Genomic DNA, 21,263 nt, shown 5'->3' with positions numbered 1-21,263 from the left:
ACACCAAATAACATTTGTTTAGCTTCAACACTAATCCAGAAGGTAGAGGGAGTATGCGATGGTGATCTTATCAACCTTGGAATCACTTCCAACACACATCGTTGCCTCGCCCTCAACTAGTCTCTGTTCATTTTGTAACTCCTGTTTTGATTTACTAATCATAGCAACTGAACCGGTATCAAATACCCTGGGGTTACTATGAACACTAGTAAAGTACACATCAATAACATGTATATCAAATATACCTTTCACTTTGCCATCCTTCTTATCCACCAAATACTTGGGGCAGTTCCGCTTCCAGTGACCAGTCCCTTTGCAGTCGAGGCACTTAGTTTCAGGCTTAGGTCCAGACTTGGGCTTCTTCTCGGGAGTAGCAACTTGCTTGCTATTCTTCTTGAAGTTCCCCTTCTTCCCTTTGTCCTTTTTCTTGAAACTAGTGGTCTTGTTAACCATCAATACTTGATGCTCCTTTTTGATTTCTACCTCCGCAGCCTTTAGCATTGCGAAGAGCTCAGGAATTGTCTTTTACATCCCTTGCATATTATAGTTCATCACGAAGTTCCAGTAACTTGCTGATAGTGACTAGAGAACTCTGTCAATCACTATCTTATCTAGAAGATTAACTCCCACTTGTTTCAAGCGATTGTAGTACTCAGACATTCTGAGCACATGCTCATTGGTTGAGCTATTCTCCTCCATCTTGTAGGCAAAGTACTTGTCAGAGGTCTCATACCTCTCGACTTGGGCATGAGTCTGAAATGCCAATTTCAGCTCTTGGAACATCTTATATATGCTCCGTGGCGTTCAAAACATTTTTGAAGTCCCGATTCTAAGTCATAAAGCATGGCGCACTAAACTGTCAAGTAGTCATCATACCGAGTTTGCCAAACATTCATAACGTCTGCATCTGCTCCTGCAAAAGGTCTGTCACCTAGCGGTGCATCAAGGACATAATTCTTCTGTGCAGCAATGAGGATAATCCTTAGATCACGGAACTAGTCTGCATCATTGCTACTATCATCTTTCAACTTAGTTTTCTCTAGGAACATATCATAAATAAAATAGGGGAGCTATACGCGAGCTATTGATCTACAACATAGATATGCAAAAACTATCAGGACTAAGTTCATGATAAATTAAAATTCAATTAATCATATTACTTAAGAACTCCCACTTAGATAGACATCCCTCTAGTCATCTAAATGATCACGTGATCCAAATCAACTAAACCATGTCCGATCATCACGTGAGATGGAGTAGTTTTCAATGGTGAACATCTTTTTGTTGGTCATATCTACTATATGATTCACGTTCGACCTTTCGGTCTCAGTGTTCCGAGGCCATATCTGCATATGCTAGGCTCGTCCAGTTTAACCTGAGTATTCTGCATGTGCAAAATTGGCTTGCACCCGTTGTATGTGAATGTAGAGCTTATCACACATGATCATCACGTGGTTTCTCAGCACGAAGAACTATCGCAACGGTGCATACTTAGGGAGAACACTTATACCTTGAAATTTTAGTAAGGGATCATCTCATAATGCTACCATCATACTAAGCAAAATAAGATGCATAAAAGATAAACATCACATGCAATCAAAATATGTGACATGATATGGCCATCATCATTTTGTGCCTTTGATCTCCATCTCCAAAGTACCGTCATGATCTCCATCGTTACCGGCATGACACCATGATCTCCATCATCTTGATCTCTATCAACGTGTCGTCACACGATCGTCTCGCCAACTATTGCCTTTGCAACTATTGCTATTGCACAATGATAAACTAAAGCAATTATATGGCGTTTGCATCTTATGCAATAAAGAGACAACCATAAGGCTCCTGTCAGTTGCCGATAAGTTTAACAAAACATGATCATCTCATACAACAAATTATATCACATCACATCTTGACCATATCACATCACAACATGCCCTGCAAAAACAAGTTAGACGTCCTCTACTTTGTTGTTGCAAGTTTTACGTGGCTGCTATGGGCTTCTAGCAAGAACCGTTCTTACCTACGCATCAAAACAACAACGATTTTTCGTCAAGTGTGTTGTTTTAACCTTCAACAAGGACCGGCCGTAGTCAAACTCGATACAACTAAAGTTGGAGAAACAGACACCCACCAGCCACCTGTGTGCGAAGCATGTAGGTAGAACCAGTCTCATGAACGCGGTCATGTAATGTTGGTCCGGGCCACTTCATCCAACAATACCGCCGAATCAAAGTAAGACGTTGGTGGTAAGCAGTATGACTATTATCGCCCACAACTCTTTGTGTTCTACTCTGATACCACTGTTGGGGAACGCAGTATTTCAAAAATTTCCTATGATCACGTAAGATCTATCTAGAAGATGCATAGAAACGAGAGGGGGGAGTATGTCTATGTACCCTCGTAAACCTAAAGCGGAAGCATTTAGTAAGGCGGTCGATGTAGTCGAACGTCTTCGCGATCCAACTGATCCTAGCACCGAACGTATGGCACCTCTGCATTCAGCACACGTTCAACACGATGACGTCCCTTGAGCTCTTGATCCAGTTGAGGACGAGGGAGAGTTTCGTCAGCTCGATGACGTGTTGACGGTGATGATGAAGTTACCGGCGCAGGGCTTCGCCTAAGAACTACGATGATATGACCGAGGTGTGTAACTATGGAGGGGGGCACCGCACACGGCTAAGAGAAGACTTGGTGTGTATTTGAGGTGCCCCCTGCCCATGTATATAAAGGAGGGAGGGAGAGAGGCTGGCCCTCCTAGGGGCGCGCCAAGTGTAGGGAGTCCTACTAGGACTCCCAAGTCCTAGTAGGATTCCCTTTCCTTTTCGGAGTAGGAAAGAAGGAAAGGAGGGAGAGGGAGAAGGAAAGGGGAGGCGCACCCCCACCCCTTGTCTAATTCGGTTTGGGCAGGGGGGAGGCACGCGCCACCTCGTGGCCCTTCATCCCTCTCTCCACTAAAGCCCAATAAGGCCCATTAACTTCCCTCGGCGAATTCTCGTAACTCTCCAGTACTCCGAAAAATACCCGAATCACTGGGAACCATTCTGATGTATGAATATAGCCTACCAATGTATTGATCTTTACCTCTCGACCATTTTGAGAGTCGTCGTCATGTCCGTGATCTCATCCGGGACTCCAAACAAACTTCGGTCATCAAATCACATAACTAATAATACAAATCGTCATCGAACGTTAAGCGTGCGGACCCTACGGGTTCAAGAACTATGTAGACATGACCAAGACACATCTTCGATCAATAATCAATAGCGGAACTTGGATGCTCATATTGGCTCCTACATATTCTACGAAGATCTTTATTGGTCAAACCGCATAACAACATACATTATTCCCTTTGTCACCGGTATGTTACTTTCCCGAGATTCGATCGTCGGTATCATCATACCTAGTTCAATCTCAGTACTGGCAAGTCTCTTTACTCGTTCCGTATTGCATCATCCCGTAACTAACTCATTTGTCACATTGCTTGCAAGGCTTATAGTGATGTGTATTACCGAGAGGGCCCAGAGATACCTCTCCGATATACAGAGTGACAAATCCTAATCTTGATCTATTCCAACCCAAAAAACACCTTCGGAGACACATGTACATCATCTTTATAATCACCCAGTTACATTGTGACGTTTGATAGCACACAAGGTGTTCCTCCGGTATTCGGGAGTTGCATAATCTCATAGTCAGAGGAACATGTCTAAGTCATGAAGAAAGCAATAGCAATAAAAGTAAACGATCATTATGCTAATTAAGCTAACTGATGGGTATTATCCATCACATCATTCTCCTAAGGATGTGATCCCGTCCATCAAATGACAACACATGTTTATGGTTAGGAAACTTAACCATCTTTGATTAACGAGCTAGTCATGTAGAGTCATACTAGGGACACTTTGTTTTGTCTATTTATTCACACATGTATCAAGTTTCCGGTTAATACAATTCTAACATGAATAATAAACATGTATCATGATATAAGGAAATATAAATAACAACTCTATTATTGCCTCTAGGGCATATTTCCTTCACCGGACGCTGCCTAATCAAGCCATAAGGCAATTTTTTGAGTTTTCACCCCGGAGAAAATACAACCGTAATGTCAGCTACCATAGTCACACTCCCGTTCCATTGACATAAAACCGAATGTGTAGGATAACAACACATCATGATCTTTGCCAAGGCATCCTTGTTTCAAAAATGAGAAGTATGTTGAACAATTGTAAACCTAGCTTGCAACACTCTAGATGATCCCTCAATGTCCTTGCTCGCTGCTTCTTGTGCCTTTGCAAAATTCTTCAGTTTCATGGTCTTAGGATTAGAAATTGTCATCACAAAGATAGTAGCCATCAGTGCTATTCATCATGTGAATGCGTCCTGAAGTTGTACCACCTATTAGCCCAAAGATGAGATCTCTGCAACATATTGATGTCATTGTGAAATCCAGACAACTCAAATTACGAATGCCAAATTCACAAATCCTCATAGGTAACTTCTTGCCAAGTAATTGTTTGGTCATGGCAATCGCCGGTGAATTCACCGTACTAATGTGCGGGGTAACTCTTCCACCTCAACTGCATACAGTCAACACTCCTAAGCATCTAATGGTAAACTATTTCTTTGTTCATTGTTGAAAGCCTTGCCGTGATGTCGGCTTTGGGTACTCGTAGATACTGATCTCCATTAACCTTAACATGTATCAATATACACTTTTCTTCACTGTATGATTATATCTTCGGCCATTTAAAGATACTTATCTGTCATATCTGCAGGAGTGACATATGCAATCAACCAAAGTACCGTGGTCACCTTCTTGAAACAAGAAATACACTGCAGGCCGGCAATATTTCTCAATTGTTGGAAGAGCAGTTCATTGGCTTTATGTCATCAGCAATTTAGGAGAACAACCATTTGAACATGCGAAAGTGTTGCCGAAACAAATTGGTAGGGTAGGTACGCCCGACACAAAGTAGTCGTCCATGATCCGATTATGGTTGTTGGTTATGTTTCGGTGAAATGTCAAATGACCCATTTGTGATCGTGGGCGCTTTCTCTTTGTTCTGGTTGCACCCCTATCCATTGAGAAACCATCAACACAAGCTCATCGTCTTCGGCACCCAAGAGCACACCCTCAGACTCAGAACTCAAAGATGATCTATGTGTCAAAAATGTTTTATTTTTCTAAATAAACCTTTATATTTTTCTAGGAAACTGTACCAAAACATATGTTTAAATATCTAGATATTATGCTTTGAAAGCTCACATCACAAAAAAAATGTTCACGTACACTGTCGGTGTCAAAACCGGCGGATCTCGGGTAGGGTTCCCGAACTGTGCGTCTAGGCCAGATGGTAACAGGAGGCAGGGGACACGATGTTTTACCCAGGTTCAGGCCCTCTTGATGGAGGTAAAACCCTACGTCCTACTTGATTAATATTGATGATATGGGTAGTACAAGAGTAGATCTACCACGAGATCAGAGAGGCTAAACTCTAGAAGCTAGCATATGGTATGATTGTATGTTGTGGTTGTTGTGCTACGGACTAAAAACCCTTCGGTTTATATAGACACCGGAGAGGGTTAGGGTTACACAAGGTCAGTTACAAAGGAGGAGATATCCATATACGTATTGCCTAGCTTGCCTTCCACGCCAAGTAGAGTCCCATCCGGACACGAGACGAAGCCTTCAATCTTGTATCTTCATAGTCTAACAGTCCGGCCAATGGAGATAGTCCGGCTGTCCGGAGACCCCCTAATCTAGGACTCCCTCAGTAGCCCCCAAACTAGGCTTCAATGACGATGAGTCTGGCGTGCAGTATTGTCTTCGGCATTGCAAGGCGGGTTCCTCTCCAAATTCTGTGTACCTGTCGAAATAATGTCCGGTTTCTTGTGAAGGTTTGTACTCCTTAGCTTCTACGCCCAATAATGGCCACTTTCCACGTGTCGAGCGAATGTGAAGAGCCAGGGTGTTTTCACATTTACCCCCCTAGCTGCGTGAATGAGCCGCCTATTTAAAAAGACGAGGATTCAGATCCAAATCACACCATCCTCCCTTGGCGAGCCTTCATCGGAGCGCACCCGACAGAGATCCATTCCATCATCGCCGGTCGACGCAGCTCCTCCTCTCGCACCCCTAGCTCCAAGCCTGGAGATTGGGAGAGATGTTCCGTCCCGCACAGCAAATTAGTGATGCTTCAGTCCAAGGGATTTCTTCCCCCAGCGTACCTGGTCCCGGTTCGAGCCGGACTTGCCACCTATAATGGCGGAGAGCAAGCGGAGAGCCTTCCCAATCCCTCCAAGGGAGAGTGGGTTTGCCTTGTCCCTTATTTGGTAAGAGGGCTCAGATTTCCAATTCATCCGTTTCTCCGGGGGCTCCTGGAGTTCTATGGCCTCCAGTTGCACAATCTTACGCCTGCCTCCCTGCTGCATATCGCGGGATTCGTAGCCCTTTGCGAGTTGTTTTTGGGCTGTGAAGCTCATTTCACTCTATGGAAGAATCTGTTCTGCCTTGTGCCCCGCTCTCAAAAGGGGTCAATATATCAAGTGGGCGGAGCCGAAGTGTGGCGTGTCGCCGGGACCGGATACCTGTCCGGAACCCCAAAGAAGACGTCCGAAGACTGGCCTACAGAATGGTTTTATATAGAAGGCGTCCCCCTCCCGGATCCTATTCGGATCGGCCTTCCTGAGTTCGACAACGCCCCTTTGAAGAAGCGCCAGAGCTAGCATCCACGGAGCCCCCTAGAGGAAGATGACAGGGACATTCTTTACCTGATGAGCCGGATAAATTTTTAGCTCGATCCGGATTGACCATGATCGAGGTCATGGCCACATGTATCATGCGGGGGGTGCAGCCGCTTCAGTATAGAGGCCACCCCATGTGGGATTTCAACGGGGAGGATGACGCCACCCGCCACGGCCGCAAAGGGCCGGGATCGGCTGCTGATCTAATAATTATCTTATCCACTTTGTACAAGGGAGAAGAGGAGGAATTCCTTCATGTCAACCCGCAGGGCAGTTTTGCTATGTACAACCCTCCGAGCTGGGTAAGCGGAGACTTTTTATCGCCCATCCATTTTGTATTCCCGTAGTTAAGTATTCATTCTAGCGATTTCATCGCGGGAGCTGTGCCAGGCTGTAAAGGAGATAAACAGCCCTCCTCCACAACCTGAGGACCCTGGACGGTCCCTTGATCCGGCCTCCCAGGAGGATCCGGACATATCTGTGGAGCTGATCGATGGGGTATTTTACCAATCGAGTAATGACAATGCTTTGGTGGCCATTACGGCCGATTACCCTGGGCTAGTTCCAGCATCACAGGTGACTGAGACCGAAGTCCCAGCACTTAAAAAGGGATCCGTCCTTGCGCTTTTTTAATTGCCGTATAACAGTCGTGTTTTGCAGGGGAGGTCCTCGGGGCAGAAGGCCGAGCCTGTGGCAACTAGCCAACAAGGGGCTGCGAGGCCAGGCAGGCTGAAAAGATCCGCAGTCCAGATTGAGACACCGGCGCAGCGGTACGGCGCGCTGTCTTTATTGCAAGACATTATTCTCAGAGGCATATTAACGCACATGCCTTCTTTTCAGGAAAAAGAGCGCTCGCCGGACTATACCCGGAGAGGCTACCAATCGCGCCTCCACAAGCCAGGCTCCAAGGCCGGATTCGGAGGCGGGAACGAATACAAGGCGTGCGCCGGGTGCTCCTCCGACAGAGGATGCGGATAAACTGTCCGCCACCCATTCCGAGGTGGAAAGTGCCATGAACCACAGGCGTTGCCAAACTGTTCTTCGTGACGCTTGTTTCTCCCAAGAGGCATTGGATGCCTTCAATTCGGGAGACGCGCACCTCCGTGCCGCTCAAAATGGTCTAGCCAGAGCCACGGAGTAGTATGTAAAAGACATACGGGTGAGAAAATTTGATGATTATATATATCAGTAGCCCCTGAGACTTGAAATAGTTAGGATAACTGATTTAAGGATCATTTGTTATGCAGGTTCTTACAGAAAAGAATACTCAACTGTCCCAGGAGCTGGAAGAGTGCAAAGCCCAACTTCAGGCCGCACTGGCCGCAGTAGGGGAGCCCAAAGAGACCCCCTCTGGTAATATATCCTTCGAATGATAAGTATCATATTAGAATGCGGCGTATATGCAAATCTGACAATAAAATTGCAGATGACGCTGGAGTGAATCCGGATAAGCAACAGCTCATACGCCAGCTGAAGGCCGGTGAGAGCGTGCTTACGAGGGTGAGGCATGAGAAGAATGATCTCCTAGATGCCAACACCAAGCTGGGCATGGAACTAAAAGATGTTCGGGCCCACTGTCGAACTCTGTTAAGGAGAATCGGCGGCTTCGACGCGGCATATTTAGTAAGTGCTTGAACGAACTTTGAAAAAGAGTTCGGCGAGGAAGCTGGCTGACAGAGTTATGTATGTAGGTGTGCTAACAGGTCGTCCTACCGAGGAGATGCCCGGTTCAACAGGTGATCTTCTTCCCGAGCTCTCACAGCTGCACGAACGAGTTCGACAAGTGATGCAAGGAGTCGCCCAGGCCTTGTGGCCATCCGTCTCCATGCCTAAAGGCCTTGGAGAGCTTGCAGAAAAGCTGAAGGGAGCATGGCGGTGCTTCCGATTATGGAAGATATTGGCCTGCCGTCAGGGCGCCAGGGAAGCCTGGGCAATGGTGAAGACACGGTACACGAAGGCTGACCCGAACCACATGGCCGAAGTCGGACCAGTAGGGCCTGATGGGAAGGAGATCCCTATGAGCTTAGTGTATGGACAAGTAGAATTGGCCGCAAAGTATTCCCAACAGGACTGTAGACTAGACAACCTATTAGATGGTATTGAAGAGGAATTCAACCAGTCAAATTGACTATGTAATTTTAACGTGACATGTATAATGCCTTCTAGCCGGATTGTAGATCGTTTGTCGTGGCAGACCTTTTCGCTTCAACCTCGGGACCCGACAGTCCGGAGTGTATCCGAATACCCTCTCGGTTATGTAAGAACCGGGGCATGCGTGGAGACCAGGCGTAGGGGTCATTAGTGCTTTATCAGACAAGTGCCCAACTAGTTATGTTATATTACATGGGTAGTAAGAAACATCTTCGAGGGAGAATAGTTCCGTTAAGGGTTCCTTTCCCTGGGTAAGCATGCCCTAAAGTGCATGTACGGACTGCGATAAGAAGCACAGAAAAATCATCTGGGGGCAGATATGAATAATAAAAGTCATCTTTTGTTCACCGACCGAATATTCCCTTAAGAACGCTAGCTTTCGGCTTCACCCAGTCTGAGGTATACGTCCGGCTGACCTAGCGGTAACAATCGCAGAGGTGCTCCCCTTATGCCCTAGCCGAATTAACGAGAACGTAGGGCATAAATACAAGAGCCAGGCAACCCAGCTTGGCCAAAACTTAAGTCATATCGATGCATATAATGGTGAAAAAAGGTACATGTGGAAGTATAACACATGTGTTGGGCGTGAGGCCCAGGGAAATAATTAAAGCTTCTATGAAAGAAGCAACCAGGTATGAAGAGTGCGGCTAGCGCATCTGTGATGTATGAGTGAGGCACAAGGTGACCCTTGAAGGCCTCGAGAAATAAAAGAAAGAAAGGGAAACAAGACAGATCATGCAAATGCAAAAAATGGACAAACGGAGGGGACTAACATAAAGTCTGGTGCTAGGCGTAGAACCTTCGGAGCCTTGCTGCGTTCCATGGGTTCGGCTCGAGTCGACTGGTCGATGCATCCCGTAGTCGGTACGCTCCACCGGTCAGAACTTAGTCGATAATGAAGGGACCTTCCCATTTGGGCTCGAGCTTGTTCTTTTTCTTATCCGGCAGCCGTAGAACTAGTTCGCCAACGTTATAAGTTTTGGCCCGTACTTCTCTGCTTTGGTATCTGCGAGCCTGTTGCTGGTAAAATGCGGAATGGGCTTTGGCTACGTCGCGCTCTTCCTCCAAGGTGTCCAAACTGGCCCGCCGATCGAGCTTGGCTTCTCTTTCTTCGTACATGCGCACTCGAGGTGAGTCATGAATTATATCACAGGGCAGGACTGCCTCTGCGCCGTACACCATAAAAAACAGTGTATATCTGGTACTACGATTCGGCGTGGTCCGTAACCCCCAGAGTACGGAGTCGAGCTCCTCTACCCAGTGCGTGTCAGACTCCGTTAAGGAGCGCAGTAATCTGGGTTTAATGCCTCTCATTATAAGACCATTTGCTCGTTCGACTTGACCGTTGGTTTGTGGGTGATAGACTGAAGCATAATCGAGCTTGATGCCCATTGTGCTGCACCAGAGTTTTACCTCGTCGGCCGTGAAGTTCGTGCCGTTATCAGTGATGATGCTGTGGGGGACGCCGTAACGGTGTACAACCCCGGATATGAAATCTATCACCGGTCCGGATTCGGCTGTTTTAACCGGTTTAGCCTCTATCCATTTGGTGAATTTATCCACCATGACCAATAAGTATTTTTTCTTGTGGGTTCCCCCTTTAAGGGGTCCAACCATGTCAAGCCCCCAGACCGCGAAGGGCCATGTAATGGGGATTGTTTGGAGGGCGGTGGGTGGCATGTGGCTTTGATTTGCAAAGAGCTGGCAACCGGCGCAACGTTGGACCAAGTCCTGTGCATCTGCCCGGGCCGTTGGCCAATAGAATCCTGTACGGAAGGCCTTGCTTACAAGAGCCCGGGCTGCGGCGTGATGACCGCCGAGTCCGGCGTGAATTTCTGCCAAAAGGTTCCGCCCTTCCTCTTCGGAGATGCACCTTTGAAGGACTCCGGTAGCGCTTTTTTTGTACAATTCTCCCTCATGGACCCTGTAGGCCTTGGATCGCCGCACTATGCAGCGTGCCTCATTTTGGTCCTCCGGAAGTTCCTGTCTAGTTAGGTAGGCCAGGAATGGTTCTGTCCACGGGCAATAATGGCCATTATTTCTGGGCTGAATGTGTTATTTCGGTGGCGGAGCCTCCGATTGTGTCAGAGAGTTCGGTATCGGGTATTTTGGCCGGGTCCGGACTGTTGTTACCGGTGTCCCCTTCCCATGCTACGGATGGCTTGAAGAGCCTTTCCAGAAATATGTTGGGAGGGACCGCGTCGCGTTTTGCGCCGATGCGGGCGAGGATATCCGCCGCCTGATTGTTTTCCCGAGCCACATGGTGAAATTCGAGCCCCTCGAACCGAGCTGACATTTTTAGGACGGCATTGCGATAAGCTGCCATTTTCGGATCCTTGGCATCAAAGTCTCCATTTATTTGGGATATCGCGAGGTTCGAATCCCCGCGCACCTCTAGGCGTTGAATGCCCATGGATACTGCCATCCGGAGACCATGTAGAAGGGCCTCATATTCGGCTGCGTTGTTGGAGTCCGTATACATTATCTGTAGTACGTATTGAACGGTATCTCCTGTTGGGGACGTCAAAACGACGCCAGCCCCCAGACCAGCCAACATTTTGGAGCCGTCGAAGTGCATGATCCAGTTTGAATATGTGCCGTACTCTTTAGGGAGTTCGGCTTCCGTCCACTCAGCGACGAAGTCAGCCAAAACTTGCGACTTAATAGCTCGCCGTGGCTTGTAAGTTATGTCGAAAGGGAGGAGCTCAATGGCCCATTTGGCAATCCGGCCCGTCGCGTCGCGGTTGTTTATAATATCGTTAAGTGGTACTTCCGAGGCTACCGTTATCGAACACTCTTGAAAGTAGTGTCGCAGCTTCCGGGATGCCATAAATACCGCGTACGCTATCTTTTGATAATGCGGGTACCGTGATTTGCATGGAGTAAGGACAGTGGACACATAGTAAACCGGCTTTTGAAGGGGGAATTTGTGTCCGTCCACTTCTCGCTCGACGACGAGCACTGCGCTTACTACTTGATGAGTTGCCGCAATGTATAATAGCATTGGTTCGCCAATGTTTGGCGCGGCCAGGACTGGGTTTGTTGCCAATATGGCTTTTATTTCGTTGAGTCCGGCCGTGGCGGCATCCGTCCACTCGAAGTGTTCGGTGCGCCGGAGGAGGCGATAAAGGGGTAATGCCTTTTCTCCCAAGCGGGAGATAAAGCGGCTTAGAGCCGCCACGCATCCAGTCAATTTTTGTATTTGTTTGAGGTCTGTTGGGGTAGCCAACTGTGACAACGCTCGGATTTTGGCCGGATTAGCTTCAATACCTCTACTGGAGACAATGAATCCCAGGAGCTTTCCGGCTGGTACGCCGAAAACGCATTTTTCCGGATTGAGCTTGATGTCATATGTTCGGAGGTTGTCGAATGTGAGCCTCAAGTCGTCTACTAGAGTTTCGACATGCTTGGTTTTAACGACCACGTCATCCACGTATGCCTCCACTGTTTTGCCGATCTGGTTTGCCAGACATGTCTGAATCATGCGCTGATATGTTGCGCCGGCGTTTTTGAGCCCGAAGGGCATTGTGTTGAAGCAGAATGGGCCGTATGGTGTGATGAATGCCGTTGCGGCTTGGTCTGGCTCTGCCATTTTAATTTGATGGTAGCCGGAGTATGCGTCGAGGAAACACAATGAATCGTGTCCTGCGGTAGCATCGATGATTTGATCGATGCGGGGGAGGGGGAAGGGATCCTTTGGGCAGGCCTTGTTAAGGTCCTTAAAATCGACGCACAAGCGCCAGGATTTGTCCTTCTTTGGTACCATCACCAGGTTTGCTAGCCAGTCCGAATGTTTTATGTCTCTGATGAATCCGGCCTCCAATAGCTTGGCTAGTTCCTCTCCCATGGCTTGTCTCTTAGGCTCGGAGAAACGTCGAAGAGCCTGCTTGACTGGCTTGAATCCTTTTAGGATATTTAGGTTGTGCTCAGCCAGCCTGCGTAGGATTCCTGGCATGTCTGAAGGGTGCCAGGCAAAAATGTCCCAGTTTTCGCATAGGAACTCTCGCAGTGCGGCATCGACATCAGGGTTTAATTGTGCCCCGATGGAAGCTGTTTTTGTGGGATCCGTTGGATGGACTTGGAATTTGACTATTTCGTCCGCTGGTTTAAAGGAGGTGGACTTGGATCTTTTATCGAGTATCACGTCGTCCCTGTTCACCATGGTGCGCAACGCAGTTAGTTCCTCGGCCGCTAGGGCTTCGGATAGTGCCTCAAGGGCCAATGCAGCTGTCTTATTTTCGGCGCGGAGTGCTATGTCCGGATCACTAGCAAGAGTGATGATTCCGTTGGGCCCGGGCATTTTGAGCTTCATGTACCCATAATGGGGTATGGCTTGGAAGATTGTAAACACCTCCCGCCCTAATAGAGCGTGGTATCCGCTGCTGAACGGGGCCACTTGGAATGTAATTTCTTCGGACCTGTAATTATCCGGCGTGCCGAATACCACGTCTAGTGTGATTTTTCCAGCACAGCGTGCTTCCCGACTGGGGATGATTCCTCTAAAGGTTGTGCTACTTTGCTCAATGCGGCTCCAGTCTATTTCCATCTTTTGAAGAGTTTCCTCATAGATGAGGTTTAATCCGCTGCCGCCGTCCATGAGTACCTTGGTGAGTCGAAAGCCGTCCACGATTGGACTGAGGACCAGTGCGGCTGGTGCTCGGGCTGTTCGGAATTTAGGTTCGTCACTGGCATTGAAGGTAATAGCCGTGTCACTCCAAGGATTTATTTCTGCTATGTGGCAGATTTCGGCCATGCTGCGGAGTGTTCGCTTGCGTCTATTATTTGACGCGAAGGTCTCAAAGACCGTTAACACCGTATTGTTGTCCACGGGATGATGCTCTGTTGTCTTTGGGAGGAGTAGATCCTCACCACTTTTGGCCACCTGCCGGAGTATCCAACATGCTCTAAGGCTGTGCGTTGGTATTGCATCCGCTGTACTATGAATTTTGCAGGGTCCGTTGAGCCATCCCTCCAGTATGGTTCCTTGCCCCGTAGAGGGCTTTTGCTTTTTGGTAGTTAACCCAGGTGTATTGTGATAATGCACCCTTTTATTTCGGACTGGGTTTGTATTCAGGGCCGGATTATCCCAAAATTTTATTTCGGTTTTCCAGGCGCTTTCCATCGCACAGTACTTTCGTACTATGGACACCAAGTCGGCAAAGCGTGTAATTTCACGACGACTTATGGCGTTGAGGATTCCCTTGTCCGTGCAATTATTGCAGAAGAATGAAATTGCGTCTTCCTCGCGGCAGTCCTTTATCCTGTTCATGACCAGGAGGAATCTGGCCCAGTAATGGTGTACTGTTTCTTCGGGCTCTTGCCTAATTTGGGATAGATCGCGTATGTTTGGGTGGGTGGGTGGAATTGAATCCGAATCCTCACCCAATCTGAGACTCAGGGGCCAAGGAGTTTCTGAACTCGGAAGTTTGGATTCTTGGATGTTTTCCGATAAATCTAGCCCGCTGCCTGATTCTAGGTTCAGGCCTTGAGTGACGTCCTCCCCTCCACGGGTATCCGGCTTGGAGGGATCGGGAATCCGGACATAGCTAGTCCTTAAGATAGATGAAGGGTTGCCGCATTGTTCCTCCACCACTGCAACGTGATGGGTGACCTGGGGAGAGTTGATCTCTCTCAGATCGGGTTTAGGCCCAATCTGATCGTAGTCTGTAGCGACTCCCAGGGCGGCGATGCGATCCAAGAGCTCGTTCAGGGAAGAGAGCTCCATTGGATCTAACTGCTCGGCGAGTTCCGAGTTGACGTGAAGATTGCTTTCGATGACCCGAGAAGTCATCGTCGTCGCGCAGCGGCCGAACAGGCGGTCATAAGAAAACCACCTAGCCGGAGAGTTTGGCCGATAGCCAAAGCTCCCTCAGCAATAGTGCCGTCTTTAAAGACGGGATGAGACATCCTTCCTGGTGGCGACGGCACAGCGGAACTCTCAATGAAAGCACCAATGTCGGTGTCAAAACCGGCGGATCTCGGGTAGGGGGTCCCGAACTGTGCGTCTAGGCCGGATGGTAACAGGAGGCAGGGGACACGATGTTTTACCCAGGTTCGGGCCCTCTTGATGGAGGTAAAACCCTACGTCCTGCTTGATTAATATTGATGATATGGGTAGTACAAGAGTAGATCTACCACGAGATCAGAGAGGCTAAACCCTAGAAGCTAGCTTATGGTATGATTGTATGTTGTGCTTGTTGTCCTACGGACTAAAACCCTTCGGTTTATATAGACACCGGAGAGGGTTAGGGTTACACAAGGTCGGTTACAAAGGAGGAGATATCCATATACGTATTGCCTAGCTTGCCTTCCACGCCAAGTAGAGTCCCATCCGGACACGAGGCGAAGTCTTCAATCCTGTATCTTCATAGTCTAACAGTCCGGCCAATGAAGATGGTCCGGTTGTCCGGAGACCCCCTAATCCAGGACTCCCTCATACACCAACCTAGAAAAGTTTACAAATATCGTTGCTGATAAAAGATGGATATTAGAAGATACACCTTCAATCAAAAATATCATATTGTTCTGATCTTTTGTTAGATGTATTGGAAGAACAGAGATTATAATTAGTTGATTGTGAATGTAAGAACCCTAAAAAGTTATTTTCAGATACGTGTAAACTTTTAATGGGGGTGTACCGAAGCAAAGCCCACAAAAAAATGTGCATTCGAGAACAAAGGAAAGGGGAACAAAACCAACAGTGAAAGAAAGGAAAAGAAAAAGAATACATTGGGAATGAACGAATATCACTCTTGGTCAAAAACGGAAACACAACGTTCTAAGAAAAAAGGAAGATGAACACTGCCTGCCGGCCTCGTTGATTAGTGCTAATCAAAACGAAACGATTTTCCAATTGCTCGTTAGGCGTCGTTTTCTCCTTGGCAAATCACGCCGGCCTGCATAGCTTGAGATACTTTACGTGACAGACTGTATTTGTATAGTTCCCATTTTTTCTAGACAACATACCTGCTTTGAAATCAACCATTAAGCTGCTACTCAGATATACGATCTCGCTATCAGGGTCTGCATCTATATTAATGAAATCTTTTAGTTTTGGCTATTTTGCCTTGTCGTTAACAACAAGACTAAGGTGATGCGCTTTCATAAGAAGATGATGTATGTACGTTGCCACGTTGGTGTGAAAAGGTCGAGAAGAGAGTCGTCAGTCGGTCAAAACGGTGGAGTTTTGGAGGGTTTTCATGGCAGCGGATGGATATAGCTTGTCCATCGTGACAAAGGCCATTCGTCTTGTTAATTTGTAACTTTCCATAGTGGCCGATTCGTTGCTTGTTCAGTGGCCAGCAGAGATAAGCTGAGCTAGAAACGTGCCACCATCTCTCTCTCTCTCTCTCTCTCTCTCTCTCTCTCTGTGTGTGTGTGTGGGGGGGGGGGGGGGAGGTAGTGTCCATCAAAAGTCCAATCAATATATGTAGGAAGAAAAGAGAGAAACAATAAGAAGAGAATATCCTTGTGTGGATATACCATCGTAATTATCATCATGAAACAGAACTCAACTAGGAGTAGTTCCAATGAATGGACGTGATTCCTATCATTTCAATGGGCAAGAGCGGCAAAGCACCAAGTACCAAACAATTATCTCGTTTTCAGCTCATCTCGGTGGATCTACCAATCATAATTGCCTTCCTCTACAAAAAGAGAACAAATCGTCCTTCTGGACGGCACCACGACAGCAACATTGCAAAAATACAACACAGATAATGCTCTAAAGAAATGTGACGATATATGTGTATGTCCTTCCTATGACATGTCTTCTTCCCTTTGGTTTGGATGCAACTTTGAACAGGCTACCACATAGAATCTGGTCATCCCGAGGTTCCTCTACGCGTTTGCGTTACATGTTCTAGCTTGTGGATCTTGTGTAAGTGTGTTTGGCTCTATAGCTACAACAATATGATACGGTGTGGTGGTGGGATGCAACTTTGGGCTAGCTAGATGTCATGTGCAGTACGCCTGGTCATCTGCAGAGCCCCCACGAAGAGGGGCGGAATGCTCTGGGCATTGCGGAACACGTTCTCCGGGTCGATGGTGGTCTTGGCACGGACGAGACGGTCGTAGTTGCTGAGGAAGTACCTCTCGCCCCACGTCCTCGACGCCTCGACTTCCGAGTAAAAAGGGCTGCCGTCGTCACCTATGATAGGATGAGGGTGAGCAGGAGACGGATTGTTGTTGGTGCCTAGATCAAGGTCTAGGTAGTTTATGTAGGCGGTGCGTGGGCCGTTGGACACGTAGGCTCCCATGAAGTCGTAGAACCGGCGTAGCCAGTCCATGTACTCCTCCCTGTGGTCGTCGTCGTCGGCCGTCCAGGCTATGAGATGCTGGATCCCGTGGATGTTTCCTTTGCGATGCGGGAACGGCAGGTCGCCGGCCGCGATCCGGTCCATGGCCCCGCCGTACGGGTCCAGGATGACGTAGGCCTTGGGCTGCTTGGAAAGGAAACTGATGGCTCCCTCCAGCTCGCCGAAGGGCGTCGGCCGACGCACGAAGTCCGACTTGGCCTTGAAGTAGTTCTTATCGTGGAGCACCCGGTCCGTCAGGTCCGACGTGGTGCTCCCTTTCGGCAGGCCGGAGAAGAAGACCACGGAGTCGATCCAGCTCATCTCTCTCGGGTTCAGGTCCGACAGCCCGATCTCAGGGAACCGTGCGGAGAGTATCTCCAACGCTTCGTGGCTCCGGCCGAGGTAGAACCCTTTAAAGGTGACGGAGATGCCGGTCCGGTCAGACTCCGGCAAGCCGGCTCCGACGAACGCCGAAAGGTAGAACTCGTCGGGAAGCCACGGCGCGACGTGCTGCCATGTTGACACGAGCCGCGCCACCGACTCCACGGTGCCCGGCCGGTTGACAACGAACACGGTGACGCGCTCCGGGACAGGGCTGAGCTTGATGCGCCACGCGTAGACGGCGCCCCAGGTGCCGCCACCGCCGCCGCGGATCGCCCAGAAGACCTCCTCGCCCATGCCATCGCGGTCCAGCACGCGCCCGTCGGCGTCGACCAGCAGGGCGTCGATCACGTTGTCCGCCGCGAGCCCGTACTTGCGGGACAGCAGCCCGAACCCGCCACCGGCGATGTGGCCTCCGGAGCCGACCGTGGGGCATGACCCTGCAGAGAACGCCAGGGTCTTGTTGGACGCGACCACCGCGTGGTATACCTGCCCGAGCGTCGCGCCGGACTGTACCCACGCCGTGCGCGCTCCGGCGTCGACCCGAACGCGGTCCAGCGCCACGAGGTCGATGACGACGAAGCCGCCGGCGTCGTCCGTGGTGTAGGAGAGGCCTTCGTAGCTGTGGCCGCCGCTGCGGAGGCGCACTACGAGCCTCGCCTCCCGGGCGCACAGCACGGCCGCGCGCAGCTCGGCCAGGGACGCCGGGACGACGACGGCAGCCGGACCGTGGTGCGCACAGGCTGCCGCGAACCGGAGGTTCTGGACGGAGAAGGCCAGCGCGGCGGCGTACGCGGGCGAGCGGCGTGTGGTGACGTTGCGCACGCCGGCGGCCGCGAGGCAGGACGTCATCAGGGCGCTGTCATCGTCGTCGTTGCCGTTGCCGACGCTGCCGTGTGAAGCCGCTTGCACGGCGAGGAGGCGGAGCAGAAGAGAGAAGAGCAGGCTGATGGCCATTGACGCATGGACTGTGGTGTGTGTGTGACGATGTGCGCGTGTTTGGGGTTTTATGCAGGCCCGCGTGATTTTATTCTTTTACATGCAGGCCGGCGAGATTAGTGAAGGAGAAAACGATGCGTAACGGGCGGTTAAAAATCATTTCGCTTTGATTAGCACTATAATTTATGTGGCCGGCAGTCTGTGTTTCTACCCGTACTACATACCGACAAACACGGACACAGAATATGAGCACACTTGCACTACCAGACGCACTTGCAAACTTTTTTGTTCTTCTCTGCGTTTTAGGTACCAAGAAGGCACCAACAAACTTATTTGTTCGCCTTCTATATTTTCCTAACAGTGATACTTTCGGTAAAAATACTTTCCGTGATAGACAATTCATATATAGTTCCCCACTTTACTAGACAACATACCCGCTTTGAAACTAACCACCAAACTACAACCCAAATATGCGACATCGCTATCAGGGTCTACGTCTATATTAGTGAAATCTTTTAATTTCGGCTATTGTGCTTTGTCGTTAACTACTCCCTCCATTCGGAATTACTTGTTGCAGAAACTGATGTATCTAGACGTATTTTAGTTCTAGATATATCCATTTCCAAAACAAGTAATTTTGAACAAATGGAGTATGAGACTATGGGGGTGCACTTTCTTAAGAATTGTTACGTACGTGGCCACGTTAGTGTGAAGAACGAAAAGAGTCGTTAGTTGGTGTCAGGACCCACGGGTGTCACCTTACCTGGCCCGGGACCGTTTGCGCCTTTTGGCTCATGTATATGATAGTGTCGCTAGCATCCATATGACAAAAAACCTGGGCCGACATGGCTAGTCGTGAACCCAAAGCGGCACCAACCTATAGGGACATGCATACATGAATCACATCGAGCATGTCGGTCAGTAGCGTGTGAATCCGGGCTGTAGCACTGGGCTAACAGGACTCCGGGAACCCGGCTGTAGCAGGCTAGGCAGGACTCCGGATGTCACCGCGTGACATTTCCCCGAAGGGACAGACACAGGAACGAAGTGAAACACATGCCGGCCAGTCAAGTGTCCTGAGCAGTAGTGCTGGGCTAGCAAGACTCCGGTGAACCGGACTGTAGCGGACTACTATGGCTCACGGAAGCACAAGACTATATTTTCCCATAAGAGAGGCTACCAAGGATAAACAACTAGGTTGTCGGATCCCACACATACCAAGCATTTCAGTCATACACACAATATGCTCGACATGTGTAAATACAACATGGCATCACAACATAACTCTACGACTCAAGTATTTATTCATTAGGCTCCGAGGAGCGAGATATTACAAACATGGGTCTCATGACCCAACATACAGAGCATACAAGCAACAAGCACATGCGGAAGCTTAACTTGTCTGAGTACAGACAACTACAAATGAAGAAGGCTGAGGAGCCTGACTATCTACCAGACCCTCCCAAGGGTACAAGATCGTAGCTGAGGTAACAAGCTAAACGTCGAAGTCCACGTGGAACTACTAGCGAGACTGAAGTCTCTCTGCAAAACATAAAATAAGCAAACGTGAGTACAAATGTACCCAGCAAGACTTACATCAGAACTAACTACATATGCATCGGTATCAACAAAGGGGGTGGTGGAGTTTAACTGCAGCAAGCCAGCTTTGACTCGGTGGCTACCTGAACTACGACTGCAAGTAACTCTTTGAGGTGGCGCACACGAGTCCGCAAATTCACCATACCAATACACCACTATGGATCCGCTCCCGCCTCCCTGCGAGAACGCCATCCATAGCACTCACACTTATCTTGCGAGTTTTAGAGTATCCACTTTCACTTGTCTATGAACTATGCAAGGGGTCCAAGTTTCCATATCCGAGGAATCCGGCTATTCGAATAGATAATGATAACCCTGCAGGGGTGTACTTCTTCACACACGCTCTCGCCACTTATCGCCCTGTACACGTCATGTACCTCGGCAACCTTCAAGCGGAAACCGGGCGAGGGAGTCGGCCACGACCTGACTAACCACCAAGTCTCTAGTCCAGGTTTATCACCTATTCGGGTTCCATCCGCAAGGAGATCCGGCCGGGGTGTCGCTCACGGCCCCAAACGATGTGTGCAGGGTTCCCAAGCCCACCATCCGGGTGCCACTTGGTACACCGTGCCACTGTGCCTAGTCTGTCCCAAGCCCACCTGTACCGGGTGCCACTTGGTAGACTACTAACACTACCTACAAACACCAGAAACTAGTTGCAACTCCTGGACAGAGATCAAGTTGATTAATAAGTCGAGAGAGCTTGGAGCGCCCGGAGCCCAATGTGTGGTAGTAACTGTTCATGGATCACAAACACAGAACTCAGTTCCTGAGGACGGTTTCAATGAGACAACCTACCATGTACAACTACATGGCCTCTCACCGCTACCTTTACCAAATCGTGTTCACACACTTAGCTCTCAACGGTAGGACATGTTCACCACGTTCCAATTCATTCCCGATGAATCAGACCTGACTCAACTCTAAGCAGTAGCAGGCATGACAACAAGCAAGAATGAGTAGGCACATCAGGGCTCAAACAACTCCTACTCATGCTAGTGGGTTTCATCTATTTACTGTGGCAATGACAGGTCATGCAGAGGAAAGGGGTTCAACTACCGCAGCATGTAACAGTTGAATCATTATTGTCCTAATGCAGTAAAAGAGAGCAAGAGTGAGAGAGTGGGCTTGTATCGGAATGAA

General features: G+C 48.9%; 1 protein-coding gene across 1 annotated transcript; it reads right to left on the bottom strand.

Moving 5' to 3' along the window:
• Window positions 1-16,477: 16,477 nt before the first annotated feature.
• Window positions 16,478-18,570, bottom strand: LOC123182331 (reticuline oxidase). The gene has a single exon (XM_044594856.1). The coding sequence runs from the start codon at window positions 18,537-18,539 to the stop codon at window positions 16,854-16,856; it is 1,686 nt and encodes a 561-aa protein (XP_044450791.1). The 5' UTR covers window positions 18,540-18,570; the 3' UTR covers window positions 16,478-16,853.
• Between the last annotated feature and the right edge of the window lie 2,693 nt (window positions 18,571-21,263).

This window comes from Triticum aestivum, chromosome 1A, assembly GCF_018294505.1.
Source record: "Triticum aestivum cultivar Chinese Spring chromosome 1A, IWGSC CS RefSeq v2.1, whole genome shotgun sequence".
Classification (NCBI taxonomy): Eukaryota; Viridiplantae; Streptophyta; class Magnoliopsida; order Poales; family Poaceae; genus Triticum; species Triticum aestivum.
The sequence above is the reverse complement of the archived record's forward strand: the minus strand, read 5'-3'. Positions and strand labels throughout refer to the sequence as shown.